This window comes from Acanthopagrus latus, chromosome 23 (genome assembly GCF_904848185.1).
Source record: "Acanthopagrus latus isolate v.2019 chromosome 23, fAcaLat1.1, whole genome shotgun sequence".
Taxonomy (NCBI): Eukaryota; Metazoa; Chordata; class Actinopteri; order Spariformes; family Sparidae; genus Acanthopagrus; species Acanthopagrus latus.
In genome coordinates, this window is record NC_051061.1 from 11465554 (window position 1) to 11492534 (window position 26981).

The window sequence follows — 26981 nt, forward strand, 5'->3', positions numbered from 1 at the left end:
CAGTGGCTGATTCAAGTTCAAGTGAGCTGGCCTATTCAGTTGGATGCTTTGTTACTGCTGTCGTGGGAGCAGCCCTGTGATTCTCATCATCGCCCTCCCTGACCTACATTTACAGTTCGTCTAGACTGACAAGCTCACAGGATTCACGCTTGTGCTCTTTATGGTTGATATTGTTACTTCACAACTGCTTCATATGTGGAAATTAAAAAAAAAATATACAATATACTATAATGGACAAATATAGTGTATCTGAATCAATGTATGTAGATGTAATGTATGATAATGTGTGTGTGAATACATACATATATCTGCATCTATAGAAGTCTAAATAAGCCGCCTGTATGAGTTTGTTGCAAGAAAAGGTTCAAGTTAAACGGTAGCAAACACTAAGAAAATGTGCTGCAATATGGGAAAGCAATGATAGATGATTTCATCACAGTTGAACTATTGTCAAATTGTTGCAAGTCCTTGATTAAGAAAGACAGGGCATGATGAAACAGGACAGAACCAAAATGAGGGCACTGAAGTGGCACTTAAATCACCTTAAAAGATTGTATGCTTCAACAGGATAAAATGCCTCTTTGAACTGTTCACTTAAACAGTTTAACTGAGCAGGTACTCACTGTCTGTTGGTCTAGCTGTGGGAGTCTCTGCAACAGGCGACTGCACCCTCTCAATCCTCGGCTCTGCCAGGGAAGGCAGGGGAGCACTAGGTGCAGGAGGTGGGTGGTTGTTGTTCTCCACTGCACTGCCTGGCACCAAACCGTCCGGCTGTCTGAAGACAGGCATCTCTGGCCTCCTGGAGGCCCCCTCTACTGGGCTGAGGGAAGGAGACGGGGGCTCTGCTCTTCTCTGTGGGGGCTCGGGGATCCTTGAGACCGGGGCTGAGGACAGCTGGGCATCCATCCTCCTGGGAGGGGCGGGGGGCTCACTGGGCCGTGTCATGCCGAGCTCTGCTCGTCTGTTTGTGGAGCTGGAGATGGAGTTGGAAGAGCTTTCGAGGGAAGAACTCCGACTGCTCAGGCTGACCTCAGGCCGTTTGAGGCCAAAGCGGGCTATGCCAGCACTGGGGGAGTTGTCAATTTGTTTAGAGGAGACCTCAATGGAGATTTCTGTGCGGCGGGAAGAGGCCGTGTCAGGGTTGCGGCCAGCTGTTAACTCAATGCGCCTCATGCCGGTCTTTGGTGAGCGCGGATTGGAGGACTCGGAGGGTGAAGATCTGGAAGAAGAGTAGTCAGAGTTGCGGGAACTCAGGTCATAACTCCGCTGGCTGGATGTGGAGGAGGTGGATGAGCGGAGGGGGTTGGTGGTCCGACGAGACAGTGGAGATGGGTGTGTGGATGAATCTGTCTCCTCCACCTCAAACGACCGCTTCAGTGCTGGGAAACACAAAACATTTGGGGTTAGACAGAACACAGAAGAATCTCTTTTACCATCAGATACAGTTGCAGCATATGTATGATAATCAATAATCATTTTTAAAGGATTTTATGATTGTCATGCAATACAAGAGGGGGAACTGCATGAGAACATAAGTCCTTAAAAAGTGATAAATCACTTATTCAGTTGTGGAATTGAGTTTAATCAGACAGAAATTAATCAATGACAACAACTCAGGCCAGCATCTCCACAGGTCAGAGTGTTGGTGCAATTATTCTATCATTGAAAGAAGCTGATTACAACACGTGCTTAATTTCACAAAGTAAGTTTCCCCCCACAAACGGTACGTTAGCAATGACACACACGATAAAAACAACTGAAATGTTATTATGAAAAATTATTGTGTGGCACAAAACAGCAGCACAGAGCCGCCACAGTGAGCGTCAACACTTTCACCACGGAGGCAAGTCAGTGAGAAATCTAGTTAGCATCATTTTGAGTGAACGTGCTAATCTCACCGGATCGGACACGCTTCACATAGCTCGTTAGCATGGTGGTCATAACTTCTAATCCACTCGATGAAAATATTCCTGTATTCCCACCAGGTAGGTTTAATATTTGTGTCAGGTACACACACACCCACACATCTACAAGTGAACGACAAAAAGTCTCTATTCAATCATTTGATTTTCCACGAACGTTTTCTCCTTCATCTCCGCACACCTGTTGACATGACGACTGCTACTGACCCCGCCCCGCTGGCTCTATAATTGACCGCGTGACCTCCGAGGGCAGAGTTCGTTCACCTGGAAACAAGTGAGTCATCGTTTTTATGATCGACCAATAAGAAGCTATCAAAAATGTATTCTGATGATTTGGACAGATAAAAAAAAGACAACATAAAAGGCCTAGGCATCTGGTATTTGGCTAATATTTTCTACCCATCCAAAGTAAAAAGCCTTTTCTCTTTGGTGGCTTGTAATTTGTTTTTTTTTGTTTTTTGTTTTTTATGTCATGTTTAATATTCTGCTGATTTTCTGAGGCAAAAAGTAAACTTGAAAAATGACACCAGACATTTTTTAAAATACTAATTTCCACTCTGACCAACACTTCCCCCTCATATTAATTTAATGTGCCAATATTTCACAACCAGCCTTCAGTGCTGGTTTAGTAGTTGCTGTCTTGACAGAGTTTTTTCCCCTTAGGCCACAGTAAGCTCGGCATCAAATGTGAGGCCGACACCCGGCTCACCTCAGCTCGGCCCAGAGACTGAAGCAGCTACACACCCTGGAGCAACACGTCCTCTGTCCCAGATAAACGCCCGATGTTTCACGGCTGACGGGCCAAGCAGCAGCATGGCAGACCCTCTTCCTAGAACTCAGTGTTTTTACATGATACATTTGATACATTTTCAATTCCCAGCTTTCCCCTAGTATAACTCGGACTGTAAGTCTTTCCTAGACTCACTTTCTGTTTACGTTTTTCAACTTATTGTTTCTTAGTGTCTCTCTTATTGATTATTGGCAATTACAAGACAGCAGTTAATGACAAGTTTTAATTACAGGACATCAACCCCACTCATAACCAGCTATTTCTAGAACCTCCTTTCATGTATCTGGAGAGAGTAAGTCATTCACAATTATTCTTTCCATGTCTGATGATATACTTCATCCCCCTGTCCGAGCATACTGAATAACCAAAACTGTTTAAAAAAGCATTTCCTGTGGTACCAAAAGAGGATCCAAATATCCTTTTTTTTTTTTTTTTGCTTGTGTTGTCTCCGAGTTTAAAATTCAGTTATTGTGAACAGCCTTATAATGTATGTGATATGTATCATCTATACTACTGCATTTTTCCCCTTGGTATGTCAGGCCCTGGTGTATTGTGTCCTTAATTGTTAGTGGGATGGTTTGCCATGTCCTCAGTAAACCCTCTGAAATACAGTAAACCATAAACCGACATAAAATCCTGCGTGTTAACTGCATGGGGCAATTTTGGCACTTGACAAATGACAGGAAAATGATAGACAACGGCAAAAACATTGTGACCTAGCCTGAAACTCTGATTGTATGTGCATGTAATATGCATCACAAATCGTTAAAATCTTTGACAATGAGCTTTTTGAGTTGTTCACATGGAAAAATGCTGTTTCTTTTGAGAAAACTGACCTTGAAATGTTCCTGGGTTGTCAGTGTGCTCTGTCTTTCGTCAAGTATAAACACAGGGGTGACACACTAGTCACAATGCAGTTAGATGTAAAACTGATTGGTTTTGATGGTCAAGGCTCATCCCTAAGTCAGGATGAGAATTTCTTGCGAATAAGGCCAGGAAAGGAAATGAACCACCGAAGTAGCAGCTAATTTACTGTAGCATACTGTATGGCCATCTTTTAAGGACGAGAGCTTGGGCTGTGAAAGTAAGCAGCAAAACGTGCCACAGACCACTTGAAGCTGTGTTTGGCTGTGAAACTGATATAATAACCTGTTTAGCCTTGGATGTCGCTAACTGTGTGGCGTGTGCCTGCTCCGTGGTGACAGAGGAGCCCAACACAGTGAGGTCGTCACAGACAGAGTGGAGACAGAGGCCCTGTCAGTTACGTTTCTATCTCTTTCTCTGTATGTGTGTGTGTGTTTAAAACACAGCTGGAGAGTAAAGCAAACACAGGGAGGGTGGGAGCCAAACTCTCTGCCTCTGTTGATGTCATACCAAACTGCATCCTGGGAGCTGTCTATGTGTGTGTATGCGTGACTGGACATCGAAGGCCACACATTAATATCTCTCTATTTGTGTTTATGTAAAGAAGGCGGCACCTTTATTTGCATCTGTAGTGTCTCAGTCACTATCAGTGTGCCTGTATTTTTGACTTTGTACAGTTGTGTGTTTGTGTTTGAATGGCATTAGGTAATAGCCGCACAAGTGGGTGTTTGATACTAAGGACAAAACCATTTGATGTCTCTAAGCTGCTGCTCAAAAGGGGATTGAAGTGATCGGAGCTCTTTAAAAAGATAATACTTATGAGCATCAGTGTGAACCAAATGTCAACATCACTCTCCTCGCTCTCCGTATCTCTCATTTAACCTGGAAAACCTGGAAAACAAAATCAGCTCCGAACATTTTTGAGCCCCATTCACTTTAGACGCCATCACATATACTGTAAACCTGCAAGCCTAGTAGATGAGCACTGCCAAATAAGGGGGGAACTGCAGCCAAGCACAGTGTTTTGCCACTAACACGCGCTGAAACATGGTTAAACTGCCAGAAAATCATATGATGAGGCTACTCAGTGTTGCATGTAACGTTACTGGACGAGCACCACATGGACATTCTCCGTGCCTCTCTGAGCATGACAGTAGATGAGTTGGACGACGGGTCAACAAGATGCAGAACTGCCTTTTGTCTTCAGCTATTGAGGGGAAACTGAGGATCACTTGAGGAAAAATATAAAGCACCCTTACTAAGTATGAGCTGTAACTAATATTCTAGTATATTACACTTAATCCTCACGATTTTAATGTGTTGTAAACTTTTCGATGTATGTCTAAGTGTCCACCATTCTGCTGGTGTTGGGGGATTCCCAGGAAATGAGGCATGATGCATGTAAAAAGTCATTTTAATTTTGTCACAATCAGCTTCACTGTTCGCTCTCCCACAACCTTATGAGAGCTCTGCGAGTTAATGCTAATTCAAGCTCACAAAATACAGAGTGGCTTTTACTGTGAAGCAGTCAGGACATGCAGTGAATTTCTCACCGAAGTAGCCCTGATGGTGCTCGTTTCAGTCGCAAAACAAGACTGTGGTCATTTTCAGCATTTTCTGTTTTTTTTTTTTTTTTGTTATTGGATTTTTTTAACTTTTGCAGTCACAATGAACTGCATTTTACAGGCTGCAGGCCCCTACTCCTAATCTATCAAACAAGTTGTTTGGCTGTACTGTAGCTGCTCATCATGCATTTGCTGCAGCAGTTAATTGCAGGATTTACCTTTACATTTCAAAATTAAGCTAGTTTGACATGTTAAACATTCAACTCACAACAACTGAAATCACTCCTGCTCCTACACGTTCTGAAATTACTGAAATGAAATTAAAGTGCTGCAGTTCACTCCAGGAGCCTAAAAAGGCTCTGCATGTCAAAATGGGCTAGGGACTACTAAAATAAGAGAATTTGGCCTTTAAATGTGGCCTTAAAGCCAAACTCTCTTTCCTGGAGGTTGTCAGACACACTTTCCATTCTCTGATGAAAAAATGCACAAAAGAAAACCTTTCATCACAGGCTAGTTGTTTTTAGCCATAGCATGGCGTCTGCTGATATGTAGCTCTGGGGCCTTTCCTGGGATTGGCATCGGTGCAGGTTTTGCTCCACGTGTCCAGCAGGGTGGAAAAACAGCTTTAAAGCCAAACAAAGACCCGCTGTGTCCGCTCCACCTCAGAGTGAACCTGGTGCTTCCCAGTAGCTCCGATGCTGCTGACGTCATTAACAGGAAACCTGTCCGGGCTGCTGAGTATTGAGCACCCTGATAATGCTGATAAGGATGGAGAGTCCTATCATCAGCCTCCGTCAGACAACACTTCCTGCCTCGAACACACAAGCTCTATTAATGAGACCCCTCTTGGCGTTTTGTCACAAGACTGAGTTTTCATGGTTAAGAGCAACAGCACATTAACCTTAGTTAAATAGATTAGAACAAAGAGATACAAACCAATGCTCCTTAATTGCACAGTGTCAGTGCATTATGGGATACAGCAAACTTTTTCTGGCAGTAGCCAGTCAAGCAGTCATTAGAGCAAGCAACCAGTGAAAAAGGATCCAAGCGGAACTTTACTGAAATAAAGGTCAGCATGATAGAATGAGCATCAGTTTGGTTTTTCCCTACATAAATCGTATCCATTCAGTTTAATTTCAAGCCACATTTTCCCTCTGGTCATCTGCTGCCCTTACAGCGGCTCTGTGTCCCCCCCACCCCTCCAGTTTAGGAACAACTGCGCTACTGAGCAGGCTAACAGATTTCCTAGAAAAAAAATCTGAGACCACGGCTAAGTGGCAGTTGCCTCATAATAACAGTTTTCATTTGGAAAGGCGTTTGAAAGGTGATCCCTCATCAAACTTCTCACCAAACTGAAGCAGTTTTGTCCAACAAAATAAGACGCTTCACCTAAGAGCAGGTTGTTAAAACTGTCTTAGGTATGATTAAACTGAACTGGTTGCAAACATTACATGAAACTAACAGCAGTGTTAAGACGGTGTTGTATCTATAATCTTCAATGCTTAATGTTTTATTTATCATTAAACACCTAATGCCCTCACCTGGTGATTACATTTTTTACTTCTTCTCATCATTGACTGTGCTACGGTGATGGGCTGATGAGTACCACGCAGGCCGGGCCTGATCTGTAAAGAGAGGCCCAGCTGTGCTCTGATCCACTCCTCCACAGCCTACCCCGACATTTTCACCCACCACAGAAATCTACTCCAGTGGAATTTCCTCTCACTGGACCAGTGAATGCCCTTAACATGCAGACCCACAGCGCAAAAGAGAGGCAAAGAGACTACTATCAGCTTTTTGGTACCAGTGATTGAAATAGGAATCAACACAAGACAGACATCTGTTTCATGGGGTCTTACACTATTTGATGTCTCACATATAAAGACATTTTTAATTTGAAAAAGGAGCACAAAGGGCTTTTGAAAGATATGGATCACTTTGTGAATGTGTATGTGTGATAATTGTGCTGAGTGGAAAGCCCGGGGTGGCCCGGTCAATGATCTGTGTCGGTTTGTGAGGGTGAAGTCACAGCTGAGGTCATCAACCTCGCGGACAAGAAAAATCCTGCTGTCTGTCTCTCTCAGCTCACTGCCTCTTCCTGCTTTTATTCACAGATTAATTTGCACTCACACCGTTCACAACATTCAAACAACTCCATGATCATCAAAGTTTGTATACTGAAACCCTGTAGTGTGAAATGGAAAATATAGATCATATACCATGCATAAATATATAGAATCAGTCTGCATCAGTCATGAAAAAGAAGAGAGTGTTTATTTAGTTTGTTGAGGCAAAATCAAAATCAAAATCAAAATTCCGTCACTGAGGAACTTTCTCTTCTGATTATAATTTCTTCCCCAAAACTGTAGCGATGAGTCATTCAGGCAGTGACATGACTGAGTAACATCCATTATACAACTGGAAGGTTTGGTAACATCAGCTACTATAAGCGCCTTCTCATACCAGACCAAGTAAGGCTGCAGAAGCAAAAGCCCTGAGTGTACCGCATTAATAAAAGGGTATGTTTTGCTACTTTTCACCTGTAAAAGGAGGGTTAGGAAAAAGTCACCCTCTTGACTGCAGAATTCCCTGTAATCTTTACCCTTTAAGTTCACCAAATATTTTAAAGTGAAAGTGGAGTTTTTGAGATTGAAAAAGGGAAAGAAGAAGCAGCAGAAGAGGCAGAAGAAGAGCGAACACGTGGCAAAGCTATTCTGTCACTGGGAGAAATGATTTACTTTTCAAATATGATTCTTATTGGCTTGTTGGCTGCGTCTGTGCCACGCTGTGCTCTCTGGGCCACACAGGGCCATACATCACTGTGCATGGTGGTGACACCAAGGTATTACCGCACACTCAGCCCATCCAGGGGCAACACACACCATTGACAATCACAACAGTAACCCATTATGCTGAGGATGTCTGAAAGCACGACTGAGCCACATGGTTAAAGTGCACTTTTTTTTTTTTTGCCTCTCGTCACTGAATGCCACTTATCTTTCTGCTCTGTTGCACTGTGTAAGCCAGCAGTTTAAAATCCTAAAGACAGGGACAGGGAGGCAGAGAGATTCACCAGTACATACCACAAGCAACCTGGTGTTGACAGAGGAGCAGCTCTGGACAAGTGTGGATGCGCCCCTAATGGCTATGTGTTTGTGAGAGACAGGAGACAGATAGTCAGATAGATAGACGGGTCTGGGGGGGTGGAGGAGAGGCGTCGGCCTGTCAACCCAAGACCCACCGACCCTCCTCCTCGCATCCACGCAGAGGGGAGAGGGGCCGAGGATGGACGAGCCGCTGAGAGAGGAAAAGGGGGAAGCATAGCCGTTGGATGAGGAGGTGGAGGAGGAGGGAGGAGAGGGATGACAGGGGGAATCTGTGGGCCAGGGGCAGAGAGATGAAAAGGAGGAGGGAACAGAAGGGGGAGGGAGGTGTGCCAGGTGTTCCCCTCACAGCCGTATGGTCAGTTGCTGTCTCCTGAGGGCTCAACATACAGCTTGCACACACACACACACACACACACACACACACACACACACACACACACACACACACACACACACACACACACACACACACTCGCCTGGCCTCTATCCTGCAGGACAGAGGCTGAATAACTTACAAATTGTCCTCTGAATGATACTTTCTTTGACCTGGTCTCAGACTCATGGATGAGAGCTGCAACAAATCTGCTCACGCATCTCAACAAAAGTTAAAGAGCAGTGAAAAGCAACATTTTAGCACAATTTCCCTCTCCAAACACCGCAGCTCACCGCAGATGTCAACGAGCCCTTCACACTCACTGTTTTTTTTTTTTTTTCCCCCCAGATCCGCTCGGTTCCAATCAAACATGTGGAAACTATCTCTACTGTCCTCATGGCAGGGTTAAAGAGCGCCTCGGCTCCACGGAGAGACAAGAAGAAGAGAAGCAGTGAAGAGAGGAAAAAAAAAAAAAACTAACCTTCAAAGTCTGATATGATTCCTTCCAAGTGAGCGTTGACAGTGGAATCAGACATTTTGGGGAGCAAGTGTGTGTGTATAGTGTGAGAGAGAGAGGGAGCAGGGTTCCCTTTCCCCAGCAAGGAAAAGTCTTCCTGGGGCGCAGTCCTGCTTTTAAACAAATCCCAAATTAGGAGCCCGTGCAAGGGAGAGGAGGGGAGGAAAAAAAAAAAAACACACACACACACACACACGAGTTGAGCAGCTCACTAATCCGAACCCTCGCTCTATCTCTCCTCTCTTCCACAACGCAGCAACTTATTTTTCTCTTCTCCTCCTTCTCAACTTCCAGAGCTTGGAATGAGCCAGCGATGACAACCCCCCACCCTCCCTCTCTCTCTCTCTCTGTCTCTCCCTAGCTCACTGTCTTCCCTCCCCCCATTTCTCCTTCCCTCCATTCCTCCCTCCCCTTCTGCAGCCGTCCTCTCACACAGCTTCCTCTCTGTGAAAGGTCTCTTTTTTTTTTTTGGACTGGGCTGGTCAAAATTATACGCATGCTACATTCAAACACACTTCCTGTGGGCCTCGGTCACGTGACTAACACACTTTGGGGCGACTGGCGAAACCACGCTGAGATTGTTTTATGCCCTGTTGACTAACATCAGCATCACTTAGAAGACACGTGGGGAAAAAGACAGTCACACACATCTTACAGTGGATGGAGGGAAAAGTTGCAAAGGTGCACAAATAAATTCAGAGCGGAGAAGGATTCAAAGTATGGACTAATATGGTCAGGTCAGGCGGTTAGTAGATCGTCTGACATGCTCAGTCGCTCTGGAGGCAGACATCAATAAATAAGTAGCCTAATGACTTAATGAGCATGTGAATGAGCCTCTGTGTGTGTGGTGGGGGCGGAGGGGGAAGGGTGGATAGGGGCGTTGGTCGCAGGCCACGATGAACCACTGCTGCTGGCATCTGCACTTAAATCAACCATATAAAACTGATCAGTACAAACAATAGTTGTAGTAGTAGTAGTAGTAGTAGTAGTAGTGTGCGTGTGTGTGTGTGTCATGAGACTCTCTTCTCACAAAGCTCATAACTCTCTTTTCAAACTGCAAAGATTTACAGCTTCCAAAATAAGGGCAGCCCTGAGAGACGGCTCCACCTGAGGCCAAAATAAGAAGATACGTGAACTAAAAAGAGAGACGAGAGATTATGGAAAATGATTTTGGTTGTAAGCCGTGATAAATGAGTCAGGCTGTAAAGCAGCATAAGAAAATCATCAGCAGTTGTTGTCCCATGTGTGATTTATAATGAAGTGTTTGGGACTGAAATTCTGCAGGTCTGGCAAGCTAATACCGCCAATTTTTTGCTTACATTGGATTAGGAGTTTGTGTCTTTCTGTTGATTTAAGCGTGTTTACAGATCTTAAACACAGATGTGCACAAGTATACACTAACTTGTGGATTTAAAAACAAATATGAAGCTTTACTGTACCAAAACCTGCAATCTGATACTAATTTTACAGCACATTTTTATTGAACCACGTGTAATGAAAAAAATGCATGAGAAATTCTCTGATAATAAATTAATTACTGGCTAACATGAAAACACGACATGTAAGGTTTTCAGGTAGCTGCCTGGGATGCCACTTTGTAAGGATACATGACTTTTGGCTTGATTTTTTTCACAGAGCAACGTACAGTAGATTTGCTGTCTTGTTCAAAAGTTTAAGGGTAGTAAACCCTTATCCAGTGTCCCCATCCAGATTTACACAAATCTGTACGTAAGAACATCACAACGTGTTCATTGTGTCTCTTTCTCCAGCAGGGGTCAGCGTTGCTCCTATAAATAACAACACAAGTTTGTAGCAGTGTCACTAGTATACAGTAATGTGATCTGGAAACAGATAAAGATGGAGACATGGGGAGAATCCTGCCCCGTCCGGACACACCCTTCAGCTCACACAGCCTCTCCTGCCCAGCACATGTGCGTCAGATTCCTCCACTCCCTGGCACACACTTATATTCGGACACCCAACGAGCCGTATGCTCACACACAGACACATGCACACAGGCAACAAATATGTGCGCGGCAGATGCGTGCACAAATTTGCACACAAAACATGCACTGAGCCCAACACCCAACCCCTTCACTGAAACACACACACACACACAAAGAAAAGCGCACTTCCTTCCACTGCAAATCCTTGCGAGCCCCAGCAGGCCCAGACAGTGCTAATCCAATCTGCTATAACAACTGTCGCACTGGGAGAGGACCTGAATGTTTTTGGTCCTGATCTGTTTAGAGTTTCATCCTATCATTGAAGTCATAGTGATTAGTACTCAAGTACTGTGCTTACTGAGGTCATTTACTTTTTCATTATGTGGGCAAATGTTGCGCGTTTAATCCAGTTCATTTATTTGAAAACTTAAGTTACTAGTTACTTTCAGATTGCATGCTGCATCAGAGCCAAAGTGGCACATTTTTGAATTTCTTTCTTTTTTTCAGCAATCAGATAAAAAACAAACAAAAAAACAAATAAAAAAAAAACACTGATTCCAATTATTCAGAAAAATCCTAATTATTGGATCCGATAATCTTCATAAACTTTCAAGACAACAGGTCTATTTGTATGGGTGACTTTCCCTTTAACCAAATTAACATCCTTTACTCTTACCCACTTTGGCAGTATGCAATGCATTGCTGCTAAAACAGTTTCAGTCTGCCATTAGCAGAGCATATGCCATGGGGACCGCATCTGAGTGCTTAAATGTTTGTATGACTGTGAAAGGTTACACAAGGCCATGTTGATGTCATATATCAATGCTGATATCTTTAGCTAATTACGGCTTGAATTCCCCACCGCTGACTCCTCTTTCTGGTGAACTTTATTGCTGCATCATGGTTATCTTGATGACGCCTTTAAGGAGGAGAGATTGCTTCTCAAAAAGCGTAAATTCTTCCCAGTCATCGCTGATAATAAACTGTGAGATGTAGCGAGAAGTAACGCAGTAAACATATGCGGTGCTATTCTGAGAATGAACTCATCATAAGGAGATAGAGATGCTGTACTATTTTGATTCTAAAACGAGCTTCGACAGGGGTGTATAACTGTAAGTGACGTTAATCCAGATAATGAATCTCTTGTGGCTCTCAGGTTTCCTGCGCAGCGCTGTATTGTAATGTATTTGAATAGGCAGCTGCTGGTGTTATATTGCACTATAAAGCACAGAGATGAAGAGAGACAGAAACAGCCGCCCGGTGCTCACAGAACCCCAGACCACCACCACACTACAGCGAGGGCTGAAAAATGAGAGGAGCAGAGTGGGAGGAGATGAGGATAACTTCTAAAAACGGATGCCAGGCCAGCGTGGCAGTTGCTAGGGCGATGCCAGGGCCGCAGCAGGTTGCAAATGTCAGCGGTCTATCTGCAAATTAACACACACAAAGACAGCAACGGGTCTGCATGCCTCAGCCCCTCGTGGTCGGGCCGGTGTCAGTGGACAGATGTCCAGCGATTGCGGCAATCTGCAGTTCAAAGAGGTGTTTTAATGGCAACAAAACCCACACTGGACAGTAGGATGCAAGGCTACAACTGGACTGTTTTATTCAGGACTGCAGCCATATCAAAGGCAACCTCAAATAACAATACAATCAACCATACATGTGTGGATGCAGGTGAGAAAAAAGGGAAAATATCTGTGAAGGAACAAGACTTAACCAACAATTGTGTCAATACTAATCTAATAAATGAAAGCTCTTACATCGGTGTCCAGGTAACTAGGCATTCAGAAAGTTTTTCATAGATGTCAAGAAAATATGGCCAGAATTTGAATGTAGCCCTAGTCTGAATGAAGTGTTGTATGACGAGTTAACAAGGCAATTAATCTAATCTTTGCTCGTCAAAAGAGAAAAACTTGAATTCATGGTTGCATTTTGTTCTGTTTAGACATCTCCGCAACACTGTGTGCGTACATGTCTTTGACATCAGCGCTGCTGTTTCTTCACACTCCGTTGTTGATGTGACACGCCTGTTGTATATTGTGAATAATCATCAGTGTTTCATCAGGTCGTGTCAGGTTTAGACGGTCATTGTTGTGTCAAACATTACCAGTATCAGCAACGGAGGAAACCCCAGCTTCCTGCTGAGTTCATCCTAAAACAACAAAAGGCTTTGTTGGCTTTGACGCAGACGACTCGGTCATGAGTCAGTCTGTATTAAATAAGCCATCTGGAAGAGGTAAAATCTCTGCCTGTTGTGTGTTGGCGAGTGCGTGCGTTGCTTGCATTGATTGCTTGTTTTCATGTGTACGTGTGTGTATGTTTTGGATAAGACCGGCTGGTTACCTCAGCTCTGTTTACATGGCAACCTCCATAATAAGCAGCCCTACCTGGCTCGGGACTTCAGAGGGGAGAGGAGAGACAGATGGAGAAGACATGAGGGAGATGAGAGAATATATGGAAATAGGTGTGCCAGGGAAAGAAAGATGTAGAGAGAGATGTGACATGACGCTGAAGCCCCCCCGTGACTTCAAAGGAAACTAGAAAGAAGGAAGATTTTCTCCCGGCTGTGTGAAAGAAAGAAAGAAACATCGAAAGAGAGCAGCTTTAGCGCGACTAATGAAATCAGCAGCGCTAATAGTTTACACTACAGTACATTACTGTACTTTTAGCTCAATGTGAGAATAAGTGGCTAGAAATAGCACTGCAGTTAGGATCACTAACAGTCCTATGTCTTAACTCTTTAAGATATAGGACTGCGAGCTGTTGCGAACATTGGATCAAACCACACTTCTGTCTGTAATTACATTTTAGATATCCATATTAGCTTTTCTCTTTGTCAAAATTGTACTCTCATTACTCAGAAAGGTAATTAAAGATAACAATAACATCCCTTTAAAAGTTTAAAGATATTACACATTTGTGAATTTGTGCAATTGCATTGCTTCTAGTCTCTATCCCAATTCCAGATATCTATAACTTAACTTGACAAAATATGGATTGTGAATATCCCTCAAGATGTTTTGCCTAGTCACAGTGTATTTTTGGATTTCCAAAATAACATCACACATACTGTAGCTGGAAGGGTTTTATATTTATATTCATTTATAACGATAAAATGATGACTAAAATAGGAGTTTCTCCAAGCAAGAATTATACTGCAGACATCCAGAATGTCCATTCTCAATTTAAGAAAAATGCAACTGTGGATAAGCCCAGCACACAGGAATGAAAGTGAAATAGTTTGTCCTGGATGGATGTCAAAGTGGATATCTGAAATATTCCTTTTGACTAGAAGGAATTAACAAGGGGAAGATGGATTATGGGCCCCTTTTCCTGTTCGTCATGATCAAGGATTTGTTGTCAAATTGTCTATAAAAGCAACTCATCTAAAATGTCCTTAATTGATTCTCATGCAGTTTGTTCTCACACAATGTCCCACCCACAGTAATATCTGAGTGGTAACATGTCACAATCAGCAGCCTGTGAACAGTGAATGATCTAAATCTGCAAAGTAACAAGTAACTAAAAGTATCAAATAAATGAAGTGGAGAGGAAGCATAAAGTCGCAGAAAAATGGAAATACTCAAGTAAAGCACCTAAAAATAGTTGTAACAATTGTTTCAGTCCCAGATATACTATAGTAAATATAGTTTTCAGGCTACTTGATTTCTAATAACACACACACACACACACACACACACACACACACACACACACACACACACACACACTGTATAAAAGCCCCTCATGTGGCCCCAGCCCACATGGTGTAGTAGCTCCATCTATGCACAGCTGTAGTGACAGCAGCTGCCCTTAACCAAATGTTAAACAGCAGCACCCAGCCAGGCTCTGCTCACTTTAATCAAATACAGCACCTGTTGGAAACATGGCTCAACTGCACTGCACACACACACACACACACACACACACACACACACACACACTCACAGATGCTGGCATACCCTCTCAATTGCTTTCGCTAGGTGATTTTCTTTGCAGCGAGCGGTGCCTGTTAGTGTGTGAGTGTATCTACTGTCTGCACACATGCTGCTGCCTGCATGTGTGTGTGTGTCCCCTCACGCATGGGGTGGAAGGGCTTGGTAAATAGAGAGAGCAGCTGTCCTCCATCATAGATGAGTCTCAGTAGGCCTCTCTCTCTCTCTCTCTCTCTCTCTCTCTCTCTCTCTCTCTCTCTCTCTCTCTCTCTCTCTCTCGGCCTCGGCTCCATCTCTCCACCGGGTAATAACACTGTTTAGTGCGTCAACAAGCCCGCATTGTGATCGCCACCCTCGTTGCCCCTGTTTCACTCACATATTGTTCTGCTCAGCACATTGCCACGGCAACCCACCCAACAACCTCTATGGCGTCTCACCAGGAAGCAACATGGCCCTCAATTTTTCCCGTCTCTTTAAACCTATACAGGTCCTTTTACAGAACAACTAGGCTGTGATGAAGAAAACAACGGATACAACAACCTCGTGCGAGGGAGGTTATCGACACGAAAAAAGATTACTGTGGATTGCTCAACTCAGCACCTCCACCTGGTGGGGAAAACCTACATCACATATCAAACAGACAGCATGTGGCACAGATTTTAGAAGACAGAAAATCTTTCACTGAGTTCATTAAAAGGTTTTCAGGGTCAGCTAAGCCAGCTCAGACTGCTCTACAAGTCATGAGCCTGGCTGTGGCTGTGTCATACTGACTCTCAGTGAACATCATCAGCTGAGCTCACGGTGACTCGTGGGAATGGGACACGTCGGCTTTATTCGCAGCGTCTGTGGGACTGATGGACAGTTTCCGTTGGGAGCGTCACCACTGTTGACTCATGTGAGGCGAAAGCACGGGAAGCAAGAGAGGGGGAGCCTTGAAAATCAGCTTTGACACCAGTAAAGGAGAAACGTTTGCGAGAAGTGAATGAAGTCAACCAGCGTTAATGCATGTGATGTATCATTTTTGTCCCACTTTTCTTTAAAGACTTTTATTTGCAGATGGATACAAAATGAAAATTACATGAAAATGACAAATCTTTTGACAACATTAACAGGACGGTTTATAATGAATGTGGAAAATCTAAAAACATCTAATCAATGCATTACACTTTAGCTAAACTCATTACATTTTAGTCAGCTAAGTCTGCTGTAAATAAAGGAGACTGAAATCATAAATCTGGACTAAAACTAGAACAATTCAAATGACTAAAGTATGACTTGATCTGAATCAGAGTTTGCTGTCAAAACTGGCACTGAATACAATGGTAACATTCTCCAGTACTCTAGCCAGTGGGCAATAAGCAGGTTACAATTTGTCTCTGTTTACTTTCTTTAATCTACTTTTAATCGACACCAGCGTGGAAAGACGGATTACACAAACGTCAGAACCGCATCCCTGTTGCACATGTTTCTCTGACTGTTTGGCTCATGCCGGTTGCTCTTGAACAAGGGCAGGTAGGACATGAGATGCAGCTTAGATGCTACGCATGTAAGAACATAAAAACAATTCCCTAAACTTCTCAGCAGAAAGAAAACAAGTATTAAACCCTAACCCTTACCCTTACCCTAAGGTTACACTCCTATTTGTGTGCACACAACCTAACAGCATCACATGTGTCCAAAAGCAGACAGAAATACGCACACATAGTAACACTCTGTGTGTGTGAATTTGTGTATGAATGCATAAATAGTCCAGTGAACAGAAACATGTCCTGCTGAAGCTGTTACGGCTCCCTGGAGGAAGCACCTGGAGACACTGACAGAGAAAGAGAGGGCGAGAGAGCAGGGAGGGTGATACCTCCATCACACACACACACTTGTCAATGGTCTCACCTACATCCAGATTTCACACACCGTGTAGGTGCTACAAGCTATGTGAGGTCACAAAACCCACACAACAATAACTCCACACACACACACACACAAAACACACACACACACACACACACACACACACACACACACACACACACACACACGCTGCTGCAGCCACTTCCCCATTTCCACTCCAGCTACATTTTGCCTTTTTAACAACGCTCACACTAACACTCATAAAAATACCAATAAGAAGCAGACAGCATTGCCTCACTAATGACTTTAGCATAATGTACAACACACACACACACACACGCACACACACACACACACACACACACACACACACACACACACACACACACACACACACACACACACACACACACTCACACACACGTACTTGCAAACTCTTATCAGTTCAATATGTGTGTTGTTTACAGTATCCAGCGGTGAAAACAATGTCACAGACAGAGTAACACTTTTTATTTACTCTTTGCTGTTAGACTGAAGCAAGGCTTTCTCTGTCCTGCTAGCTAAAGGAGGGACTGACTGATGGCCGGAGTGGGATCAGAGCCACAAGGGACAAGAGTAGTACTGTTCAAACAGAGCTCTTTCCTGTTTTCACACCAAAGAAGAATGGAAGAATGCAGATGGAGTGGGAAAAAAAAAGGGATAGAGAAATGTCTAAGAAAGTAGCGCTGTTTCTGTGCCATTTCAGAAAAGTTCAACATGCGTAAAGACAGGCGGAGGCAGAGACAGGGAATGGAAAAGAGGTGGTGACTGAGGCGACAACCTGCAAAGGCAAAAACATTTCACTGGAAACAATGGGAAATAGGGGCTGGAGGTGGCAAACAAGAGACAGGGAGAGCCTGCAAAACACCAACAGGCACAGGCACAGATAAAGGCACATAAACCAAAACAGGTCGGCTAAAGCTGCTACACAAACCCTGCAGAGCTCCCAGCTCCAGCTCCAAAACCCCAAAGAAAACATGTAGTCAGCAAACAGGACAGAATGAGAGAGTGGAAAATACCATAGAGGGGGGAAAATAGAGGCAGGCTCTTACAGAATAGACACTCGATCACAGTGAAAAAGCTGATTGAAGAAACCTCAAGCTACAATTTTGTTCTCCATTCAGAAGCTCATCTGGACTGACAGATTGTCTTACCTGAGAATTTGTCCCCCTCCATAACCAGATCACTCCCTCCACAGCCACATGTAGTCTGCTCTTTGACTCCACTCTCTCTCTCTCTCTCTCCCTCTCTCTCTGTCTTTTTTTGGACTTCCCTTTCTCTCTCCTCTCTCTCTTTCCCTCCCTCCCTCCCTCCCTCTGTTCCTCTTCCTCCTCTTCTTTCTCCCTCTTTCCTTTCGGGCTCCCTCTGCTCTCCCTCCCTCCCTCTCCCCGGTTTGATTCCTTCAGTGTGTCATGCTAATGAATTCGGAATTACGACATCCCCATGTGCTGATCATATGTTGCATTCACTGCTCTCTCTTTCCCCTTTTCTCTCGCTCTCTTACTCTCTCCTTTTTTTTTCCTCTCTTTTCCTCTGATGAGACCAAAAGACTGAAGCAGCATTGTGTCTTGAAAATAGAAACCATTAGCTCCACCATGTGACATGGACAGGCTCCTTACAGACTAAAATAACTTGCTGGACTTGAAAACTCTTTCGTCAGCTAGCTTATAATGCTCCCTGTGTGTATGTGTGTGTGTGTGTGTGGGTGCTGCGGCCTTGATTCATTTGATACCAACAGCAATCTTGTCAAACTGGACTGAAAGACATTCCCCGAAATGCACTTATTTCCTCAAAATGAATCAGATACAGCTCTGCCTTTGTGAACGTGTGGAGGGATGACCGCCTGTTCAAATAATACTGACGGAAGGACGGAAGCAAGTAGAGGGAACTATGAAAACACAGTTCCCCAAAAGAGAGGGTCAATGCAGAAGAGGCGGCATGTTATCGGCGAGGGAAAACGTCAGCAAGTGTGAATGGTCCAGACAGAGAGAGAGAGAAAGAAGGCTCATGAGTGAGTGTGTGTGTGTGTGTGTCTCTGTTCAGGAAACTCAGATGAACTCTGACCTTTGGCACGTAGCTCGCACTGCGCCAGGGGGGGTCAGAGGTCACATGGCAAGCGTCTGAGCTCCGATAGAGAGATCAAACACACTCTGACATGTTAGTCTGACGTCTTTGTGCAACACACAGAGCGCCACTGACGGTGACTGTGTATTGCATGTTGACCTGTTTGCGTATCTATGTCTGCATTTAGTGTGTGTTTGTGAGTTTATATATATATATATGTGCCTGTCTCTGGTCATATCTTCGTTTGTTCTTTAATTGAATCCAGCTGCCTAATCTTTATGCTTTTGTGGGATGAAATAAGGAAAATTTGCACACTGGCGACCCCAAATGGCCAAATCATGTAACTGTGATGGCCTGCGAGTTGCTTTGAGCATAAAGCACACGTTTTTTCTTTTGGATCCAACAAACATACAATCTGTCTTATTGCAAATTAGAGAAAACACCATCAATAACATGTCATCTTTAGTTAAATGAGATAAGATGAGAGGAAAATATGGGTATAGCTTGCTGAATCCATGAGTTGTCATACATTGTAATAATTTTGTCACATTGAACCTTTCACCTTAAAACCTTAAAAGTGTCCACCCTCCAGCAGGACCTGCTGACTGTCAGATGGGAATAAATGGCACATAGATAAACAATAGGGACAGTGTTGGATAGGCTTTAGTGTGTGTGTGTGTGGGTGTGTGTGTGTGTGTGTGTGTGTGTGTCTGCATGCGTTGAAGTTACAGTAAAGCATCCTCCCAAACACCCGCCTGCCGGCTCGTAAATCTGCCCCGTTGGCAGATGTTTTGTATAGGGCATCTCCCTCCAAATGCCAATGTACACACACACACACACGCACACACACACACGCACACACATAAACACACACACACGCCCTGTGGCAACTGAAACAATGTCAGGGAGGTCTGCTGACAAGCAGGGCCTTATCATCAGCCTTAAGCACTTCCCAACGACTTGAGTGTGTGTGTGTGTGTGTGTGTGTGTGTGTGTGTGTGTGTGTGTGTGTGTGCGTGCGTGCGTGTGCGTGTGCGTGCGTGTGTGTGTGTGTGTGTGTGTGTGTGTGAGGTACTGCATGCTTTTCTATGTGTCTGTGTGTTAATCTGCTCCCTTCCTGCCTGTTTGTCATAGATAATAAAACACAGCAGTTCAACAACTCAGCTTTTTGATTTTGTGAACTCTCTGCACAATGATGTGAGGTAGATTCTGCTCACTTGACAACACCAGAGGGTGAGTTTCTGTAAAGGACACACCCAAGAGTCAAATTAAACTGTTTGGGCCAAATTAATATTGCAGCTGTTTCTATAGACTAGACTGTTGAGTAGAAAGTATTCATGCTCGATAAAATCTAACAATAAAAAAAACATCTTGGGTGCACTTTGCTGTCCTAGGTTGTTATCAAAATGTACTTTTGTATTATACTGCCCTCCCATAGAATGTAAAAAACATGCACTGTTTCACAAAAGAGATAATGTCTGGGTCCTCTTGAATGCTCATGTAATCTAGTTAAAGGAGTCAAAATGAACAGGAAATGCAAGTGTGTTTGTTGCAAGTCACAGCTTGCATGCTGCAGATGTGATGGAACCAGAGGTTCCTGAACGACACATACGGTCTACAGTATAAACCTAGTGTGTGTGTGTGTGTGTGTGTGTGTGTGTGTGTGTGTGTGTGTGTGTGTGTGTGTGTGTGTGTGTGTGTCTGCTTCAGTCCCCCTCCTCTGCTCTGTCCCCCTCCTCTCTACATGCTGATGCTGCATAAAAAGTCTCAGTGGTGAGCCGCAGCTTCAGCCTACATACCAATAGCGTGTATTGGCCACACACACAAACGCACATTTGCACGCGAACATACAAAGACAAAAGTGTGATTTTGAAGTTTTCATCTGTTTTTTTTTTTGCATGTTTTGAAATGTCCCTTATTGCACAAACCTAAATTAATTGCATTAATATTATTAAACAGACACTCAAAAACAAAAACCCATTATAAATCATTATATAGAGAGTGCTACTCTCTGAATTATGTAAGCTTTATAGGTCTTCAGTTCAAATTAATTTTCCAATTTTCAAAAAGTCCACTAGTATAGTATTTTGAATAATTTTGCACAACGTTTCCTCAACATCTGGAACTGCAGACAAGAAAGTAGCTCAAATGTATAAACATAGACTAAAAAAAACACATATTTAAACCGACATGGATACAGTCACACGGACATCAACACCAAAACACAAGTGTCTTCCGTTCTTTGTAACACATTCTGACATCCCTCTGTTTATAAAACTCTACTGCTGTGTATCACTGCGTCAGTCGTCTGCTGTTCACCTGCTATCAGCTGACGTCTGGACAGGAAACATTACCTGCTCTGCCCTCAGTGTTATCTCACCCTCAGCTGGAGGTCACTGACAGCGACTTATGTAACACTTTACAGGAATAGTGAGCGATTAAATGAAACCTGGAAAAGGCACGGTAGACTCTGACAATGACTCAGTATGGATAGGTGACAGTTACACAGGACAAAAAATGCGCTGTCTACTCACTGGGACTGGTGATGCCAGACGCCTCCCTTTCTGTTCTCCTCGCCCGAGCACTGGCTGATCTCACTGTAAATGGGGAACAAGAACAGAAGAACAAATCATTTAAATCATCTGGACAGTCAAGAGAAACTGTACTACCAGTAACAGATGTCCCATGACGTGACACTTCATCAACAAGAGGCAAAGCATTGGAAAAGGACTATTAGACATTCTTGAGAACATAATAATAATTTTTTTAAAAACTGTAACTGACCACAGTTCTATGTTCTCGGATCACCAGGTTGGGATTTTGACTGTGTGCTAACGTTGCTAATGCTCTGGATCGGAGCATCAGCTAAATCCTAACAATGTGACAGAACATGTGTAAGCACCAAGCGGAAACTTCACATTTTCCATGAGGCCAAATAATCTGCAGCTGTCATGCGGAAAAACAAAGTCAGCCGATGTTTGAAAGATGGGCCTTCATTGTTTGACCACGGAGAAATTCAGCTGCTGAAGGAGGGCCAGAAGTGTTTCTCTCAATTTCATTTGTGAGTTGTTTTTGTAATTGTGCGCATGATGTGGAAATAACTCTGACCAAACTTGCATGTGGAACAAAATGCATCATGTCGACTAAAAAGTGCCCAAGAAATAAACATGGTTATATACTGTATGAGGGGCACTATGTTTAAGTAAATGTCAGGATATAACAAATCAGTCAGAGGAAGAAAGTCATGACTAAACATAAGCAGGTAGGCGGATATAAAACCTGCTAGTGCTAATCACATTAAAGGTCAGTAAAAGTGAAGAAAAACCTGAACTCTGCAGGGGAAATGTTGCAAGATGACAATTTTGTCTTTTTAAAGGAGTGACAGTTGCAGGAAGCAAACGAGGATATGTTGACCTCGTCTGCCTGATACAGTTTAAGTTCTGGTCCGTGCCCAGATTTTGTGAAACAAGTGGTTGGCATCCTCATTCACATTCCCCTAACAGCTCCTAGTGCCAACAGCCAGGTCCTCCATAAATCTGGCTGGCTGGTTTGGGAATCAGAGGAATGCCACTTCCTCTTGGCTGATGCTCCGGTTCCTGACACAAGCGGAATGCCCCGAGTAATCGCTCATTGATCAGCTCTGGTGTGTGTGTGTGTGTGTGTGTGTGCGCGCGCGTGTGTCTGTGTGTGAATATGTGTGTTCAGTTCTGCTGAATCACCAGCCATTGCATGAGAGGGGAATGAGCCAAACAGGGACACGACTGCTGCGGTCTCTTCAGATGGGTGATTCAACTACATTAGAAAAGCGGTGATGTCTATTTTCTGGAAAGTTTATGAGTAAATGGTTTCTGTGACTGTGCCCTTTAATACTTAAAGGCAATATTCATTTAGAATGGCTTGATAAAACAGTGATGCGATTAGCTGAGCTTCCTGCAGGAGGTGACGGCATAATATCCAGAAGATGCATCTCTCTGAGTTCAACCACACGCTCGCTCTTTTCTCCCCTTCACTTCCCCCGCGCTCCTGCATCAACCCCTTCAGGGCTGTTCAGATAAGGTAATCATCCGGTGGCGTCTGAGTCAGTCACCCCATCCTGTTTTTAAAGTTCCTAGAAATACTTCCCGCCGCACATCGGTGTGTGACGCAGCATTCATTTTCTGCCAATAATGCCAGCAAACATAGTGGTTTGCTGCCTGTGTTGTTACTGGTTTCAACACAAGGACAGCTGGTCTGGGAGAGAGGGAGTGAATGTGCCACTGTATGACTGGAAGACGTGATTAAAGCTTTTGTAATCCGTGAGAGCGTGTGTGTGTGTGTGTGTGTGTGTGTGAGAGAGAGAGAGAGAGAGAGAGAGAGAGAGAGAGAGAGAGGGAGACGCAGAGAGAGAAGTCTCACTCATTGAGAGATGAGAGTCAATAAATTAAACTACTGCAAGTGATGATGTAATGTTCAGTGCTTGTTTTCCTCTGTGTCTGCTTTACTGTACAAACTCCTTTGTTCTGGCATGAAACCCCTATGTCTCGCGGCACAGACGGAGATCACTATCTTACTATGTCTGCCCCTGCCAGCCCTGAGAGACACACAGTCCTTGCACCAGGTAAGACCAAATGAATGAATGAAGCTTCAACTTTACTCAGCTGCATCTCGAATGCGGTCGTGAGGTTAAGATGCAAGTAGGCTTCATCAGAACTGCTTGTCAGATGGTTGACAGCTTCAGCAAACCACATCCCCCCAAAATGCTATGGCACTGGAACTGGGAAGGCCTGAAGTGTCTGACACTTTATGTAACTGTCAGAAACTGAAAATCCGACATTTAACCCCACTTCACCTCATGATTGACCAGCTGTGCGCAGGTGATAAAGGAGCCAGTATTTCCCTCAAGCGGCCTTTCACTCCACCACTAGGCCTTTTCAAGTCTAATCCAAACCTTAAGAGGGCAGAACTTGCTCCAGCATCTCATGGCAATGATTCCAGCTAGGACAGCATAGTTTTGGTAACGTGTTGCAGTCATATCACTTTCTTCTCTACATGGTTTGCAGGAGGAATGATTGTAAATAGAAACTGCCAAAAGAGGCAATTTCTGTTTACGTTCAGAGTCTGCGTTCCCAGGTCAGAACGACCTGTCAAGAGCAGCTTGCACCTTGTCCCGACACTGAAACAGATTTTAGGCCTTCGCTAATGACTCAAGTTGCAGTTTGCATCCATGTCTGTCCAGATCCATAGAACAAATGTAATGAGGGAATTTAATAAAAGGTATTATCTGTTTTTGCTGAAATGGAGGTTTTCTTGTGTGGAGTACAGCGGACTGACATAGAGCTTGATCACAGGGGCCAATGTCAATCACCTGAAGCTCAATATCAGCAAAACCACTGAGCTTGTGGCGAGCTAATGTGTTTCAAATCTGGATGTTGCTACAAAGAAGCTACAAATTCAAAATGTGAACGCCTCACACGCACCTTCAGCTCAAAAGATTTATCCTTGCAGTCTCAAAGTGGACACCCAAGATTAGTGTCACCAAGTATCTGAACAAATGTGAAATATGATCACAATCTTCTGGTCCTGAGTTATAGCGTTCAGTACAGACCAGTAAAGTGTTTTTTGCAGAACATAATTTTGTATTGTATTAGTCATTTGAGGGACAGTTTGTCTAACTGGCCTATTAATTCTTGAGTTATGGCCAGAAACCTGATTTGCGAGGTTTTATGTTTAACCACCAAATTCTGATCAGTTTATCCTTGAGTGCGAATGGAAATCAGTAGCAGATGAAATAAAAAGCCACAGAAAGTCAACATGGAAATGATCATATATATATATATATTTAAAAAAAACAGTCAATAGTCCCTGTCCTTCTATGGAACAATTTCTGATCACCTGCACAACTGGTTAAGACAGATTTTCAACCACCTGTGCAGCAAATAACAGATTTAACTAAGGAGACTTGTGCCAACCTGCAAAGTGGACGAAATGCTGCTCATGTAAAAAGTAAACGTCAATCTAATGTTGACTTAAACGACGGTAAAAGGCTACATTGTTGATTCAGAGAGGAAGTACTGACCCACTTTTTAAGACTTTTTAAATCACCGACTGGGCGTTCCGGCTGTCAAAGGTGCAGCAGTCAAAGAGTCGACCCTCTTTCTTGCTCTAAGTGCAGATCATTAATCTGCCATGGGCCAAGTGATCACATCATCAGTCTATTATGTGAGTGTGTGCACATCGACGTGTGTTTTAGAGACTTAAGTGTATGGAAAAACAGAACAAACAGACCGAGTCAAGTCTTTCGAGCCTTACAGCCAAAAAGCATGCCTGTACCTATTTACTCTACTGGCTGGGAGCACAACTTGAGAGAGGTAAGGTGAACACGGACGCGCGCGCGCACACACACACACACACACGCATGCACACACACACCCTTACAACACAAAGCGCTAAAACAGAGCAGGGAAAGTTTACCATTGCAACAAAGACGGATACCACAGAAGTCGTAACACCACCACAAAGTTGTGTTGATGTGAGGACATTTGGCAATGAGGTGAGATAATTCAACACAACCAATAGCTGCTGTGTGGTTTAAAATGAAGGCAAACTGCTGACAGACATTAAGCAAATATGCAATAGCTAATCGCAGTGAGCTTAAATACAAACTAGAGCAGTGACACCTGCAAAGTTAAACTGTATGTTGGCACAAAACTGTGTGTGTGCGTGCGTGCATGCTTACACGTGTGTGTGTGTGTGCGTCTATGTCTTGAGTCTGTGGCTGTGCTCACCTGCTCAGTCTTGTCTGAGGCCTTAAACACACATACACACACACATACAAACACAGCACACCACATATCATTGCTTCAACAGGTTGCGTAAAAACTCTCCCGACACTACGATCCGTGTCTTTTTCCACTTCAAGGGTTTCTGTAATCTCCTGAAGTTGCCTTATGACACTGGTATGTTCAACAGAGGTCATTACGTGCACATGATACATGAAAAGAATGAAACTAGTGTTTATGCTAATGAAAAAAAAAAACAAAACACTTTGAGTGAAGCCGCGACTCATATTGAGGACCAGGGTAAATGTATGGCTGCCTGTGTATTTACTATAGGCCTCAGCTGATTGATGTCAATTGTAACATGACCGGTCAAGTGCATGGCTATGCCTGGACAAACATGTCCGCTGATAAGTTATTGGTCTCAGATGACTGGAGAAGATAAACACGAGGCAGAGAGTGCAGCACTTTAACATGCTTGAAACACAAGAGCAATCACACAGAGACGTGAACGAGGACGTGCAAACAGATACATGCACAAGGCCGACGCTTTCCGTGTCTCTTTGGCACACACCGCTATCCGAGATTTCTGTTTGCAAAAGGAGGCAAGACTTGTGTCTTGTGCGTGCGGGGGGGGCAGAGGAGGTGAAGGAGTGTTACCTTCCTTTTTTCTTTCGCTCCTTTTTTAGAGTGTATTACTTCCTCTTTTCCCTTTAGGGCTGGGTGGTGTTTTCATTGGAACATTAATCATTTCTGTGGCAGGTATTGTCAAGGAGAGCGGCGCTCAGTAGAGCGCTTACCTCCGCAATGAACCAACAGTCCACTTTTGCACTCACTCATAGAAACCAGCCACCCAAATATGCTTATTTTTTTTCATCAAGATCTATGGATTATTCCCCGAGAAGTTAATGAAAGTCATGAAAATGCCTTATTTCGCAATGTTAAAGAAAGATATTCGCATGTCAGTCTCTTAATCCAGACTACAAGTTAATGGGGTCTATTCTGGGCTAAGAACAGGTTTCGTAGAAATCCATTCTGTAGTTTCTGTGTAATCCTGCACAGATCACATAAGTGAAAAACTAACCTCCTTGATGGAGGTAATACTTGCTACCATTTCATTCTGCCTACAGTTATAAAGCTATCATCACTACACACCTTCCTCAGTTACATCTTCTGGGTTTGTTTAAAGGTATCAAGCTGTGCAGTAGTAAAATACATTTTTGTGTCATATTTGAGCACTGGATTTGCCAAAA

General features: G+C 43.6%; 1 protein-coding gene and 1 long non-coding RNA gene across 5 annotated transcripts in view; one reads left to right on the forward strand and one right to left on the reverse strand.

The window, feature by feature from the left end:
- Positions 1 to 26981, reverse strand: part of LOC119013378 (septin-9-like) — an 83549-nt gene that overhangs the window by 50581 nt on the left and 5987 nt on the right. The window contains exons 2-3 of one of the 4 annotated variants that reach the window (XM_037087840.1): positions 21508 to 21570; positions 624 to 1379 (exon numbers count right to left, since the gene is read on the reverse strand). In XM_037087840.1, the coding sequence (XP_036943735.1) occupies positions 624 to 1379; positions 21508 to 21570 (819 nt within the window). Of the gene's footprint in view, positions 1 to 623; positions 1380 to 1898; positions 2094 to 9102; positions 9317 to 18063; positions 18181 to 21507; positions 21571 to 26981 lie in introns of those variants that run through there. The other 3 variants (XM_037087844.1, XM_037087842.1, XM_037087843.1) reach the window with 3 other exon arrangements.
- LOC119013383 lies at positions 2087 to 3559 on the forward strand. The gene is made up of 2 exons (XR_005072737.1): positions 2087 to 2196; positions 2586 to 3559. It is a non-coding gene; the product is annotated as an uncharacterized LOC119013383 (long non-coding RNA).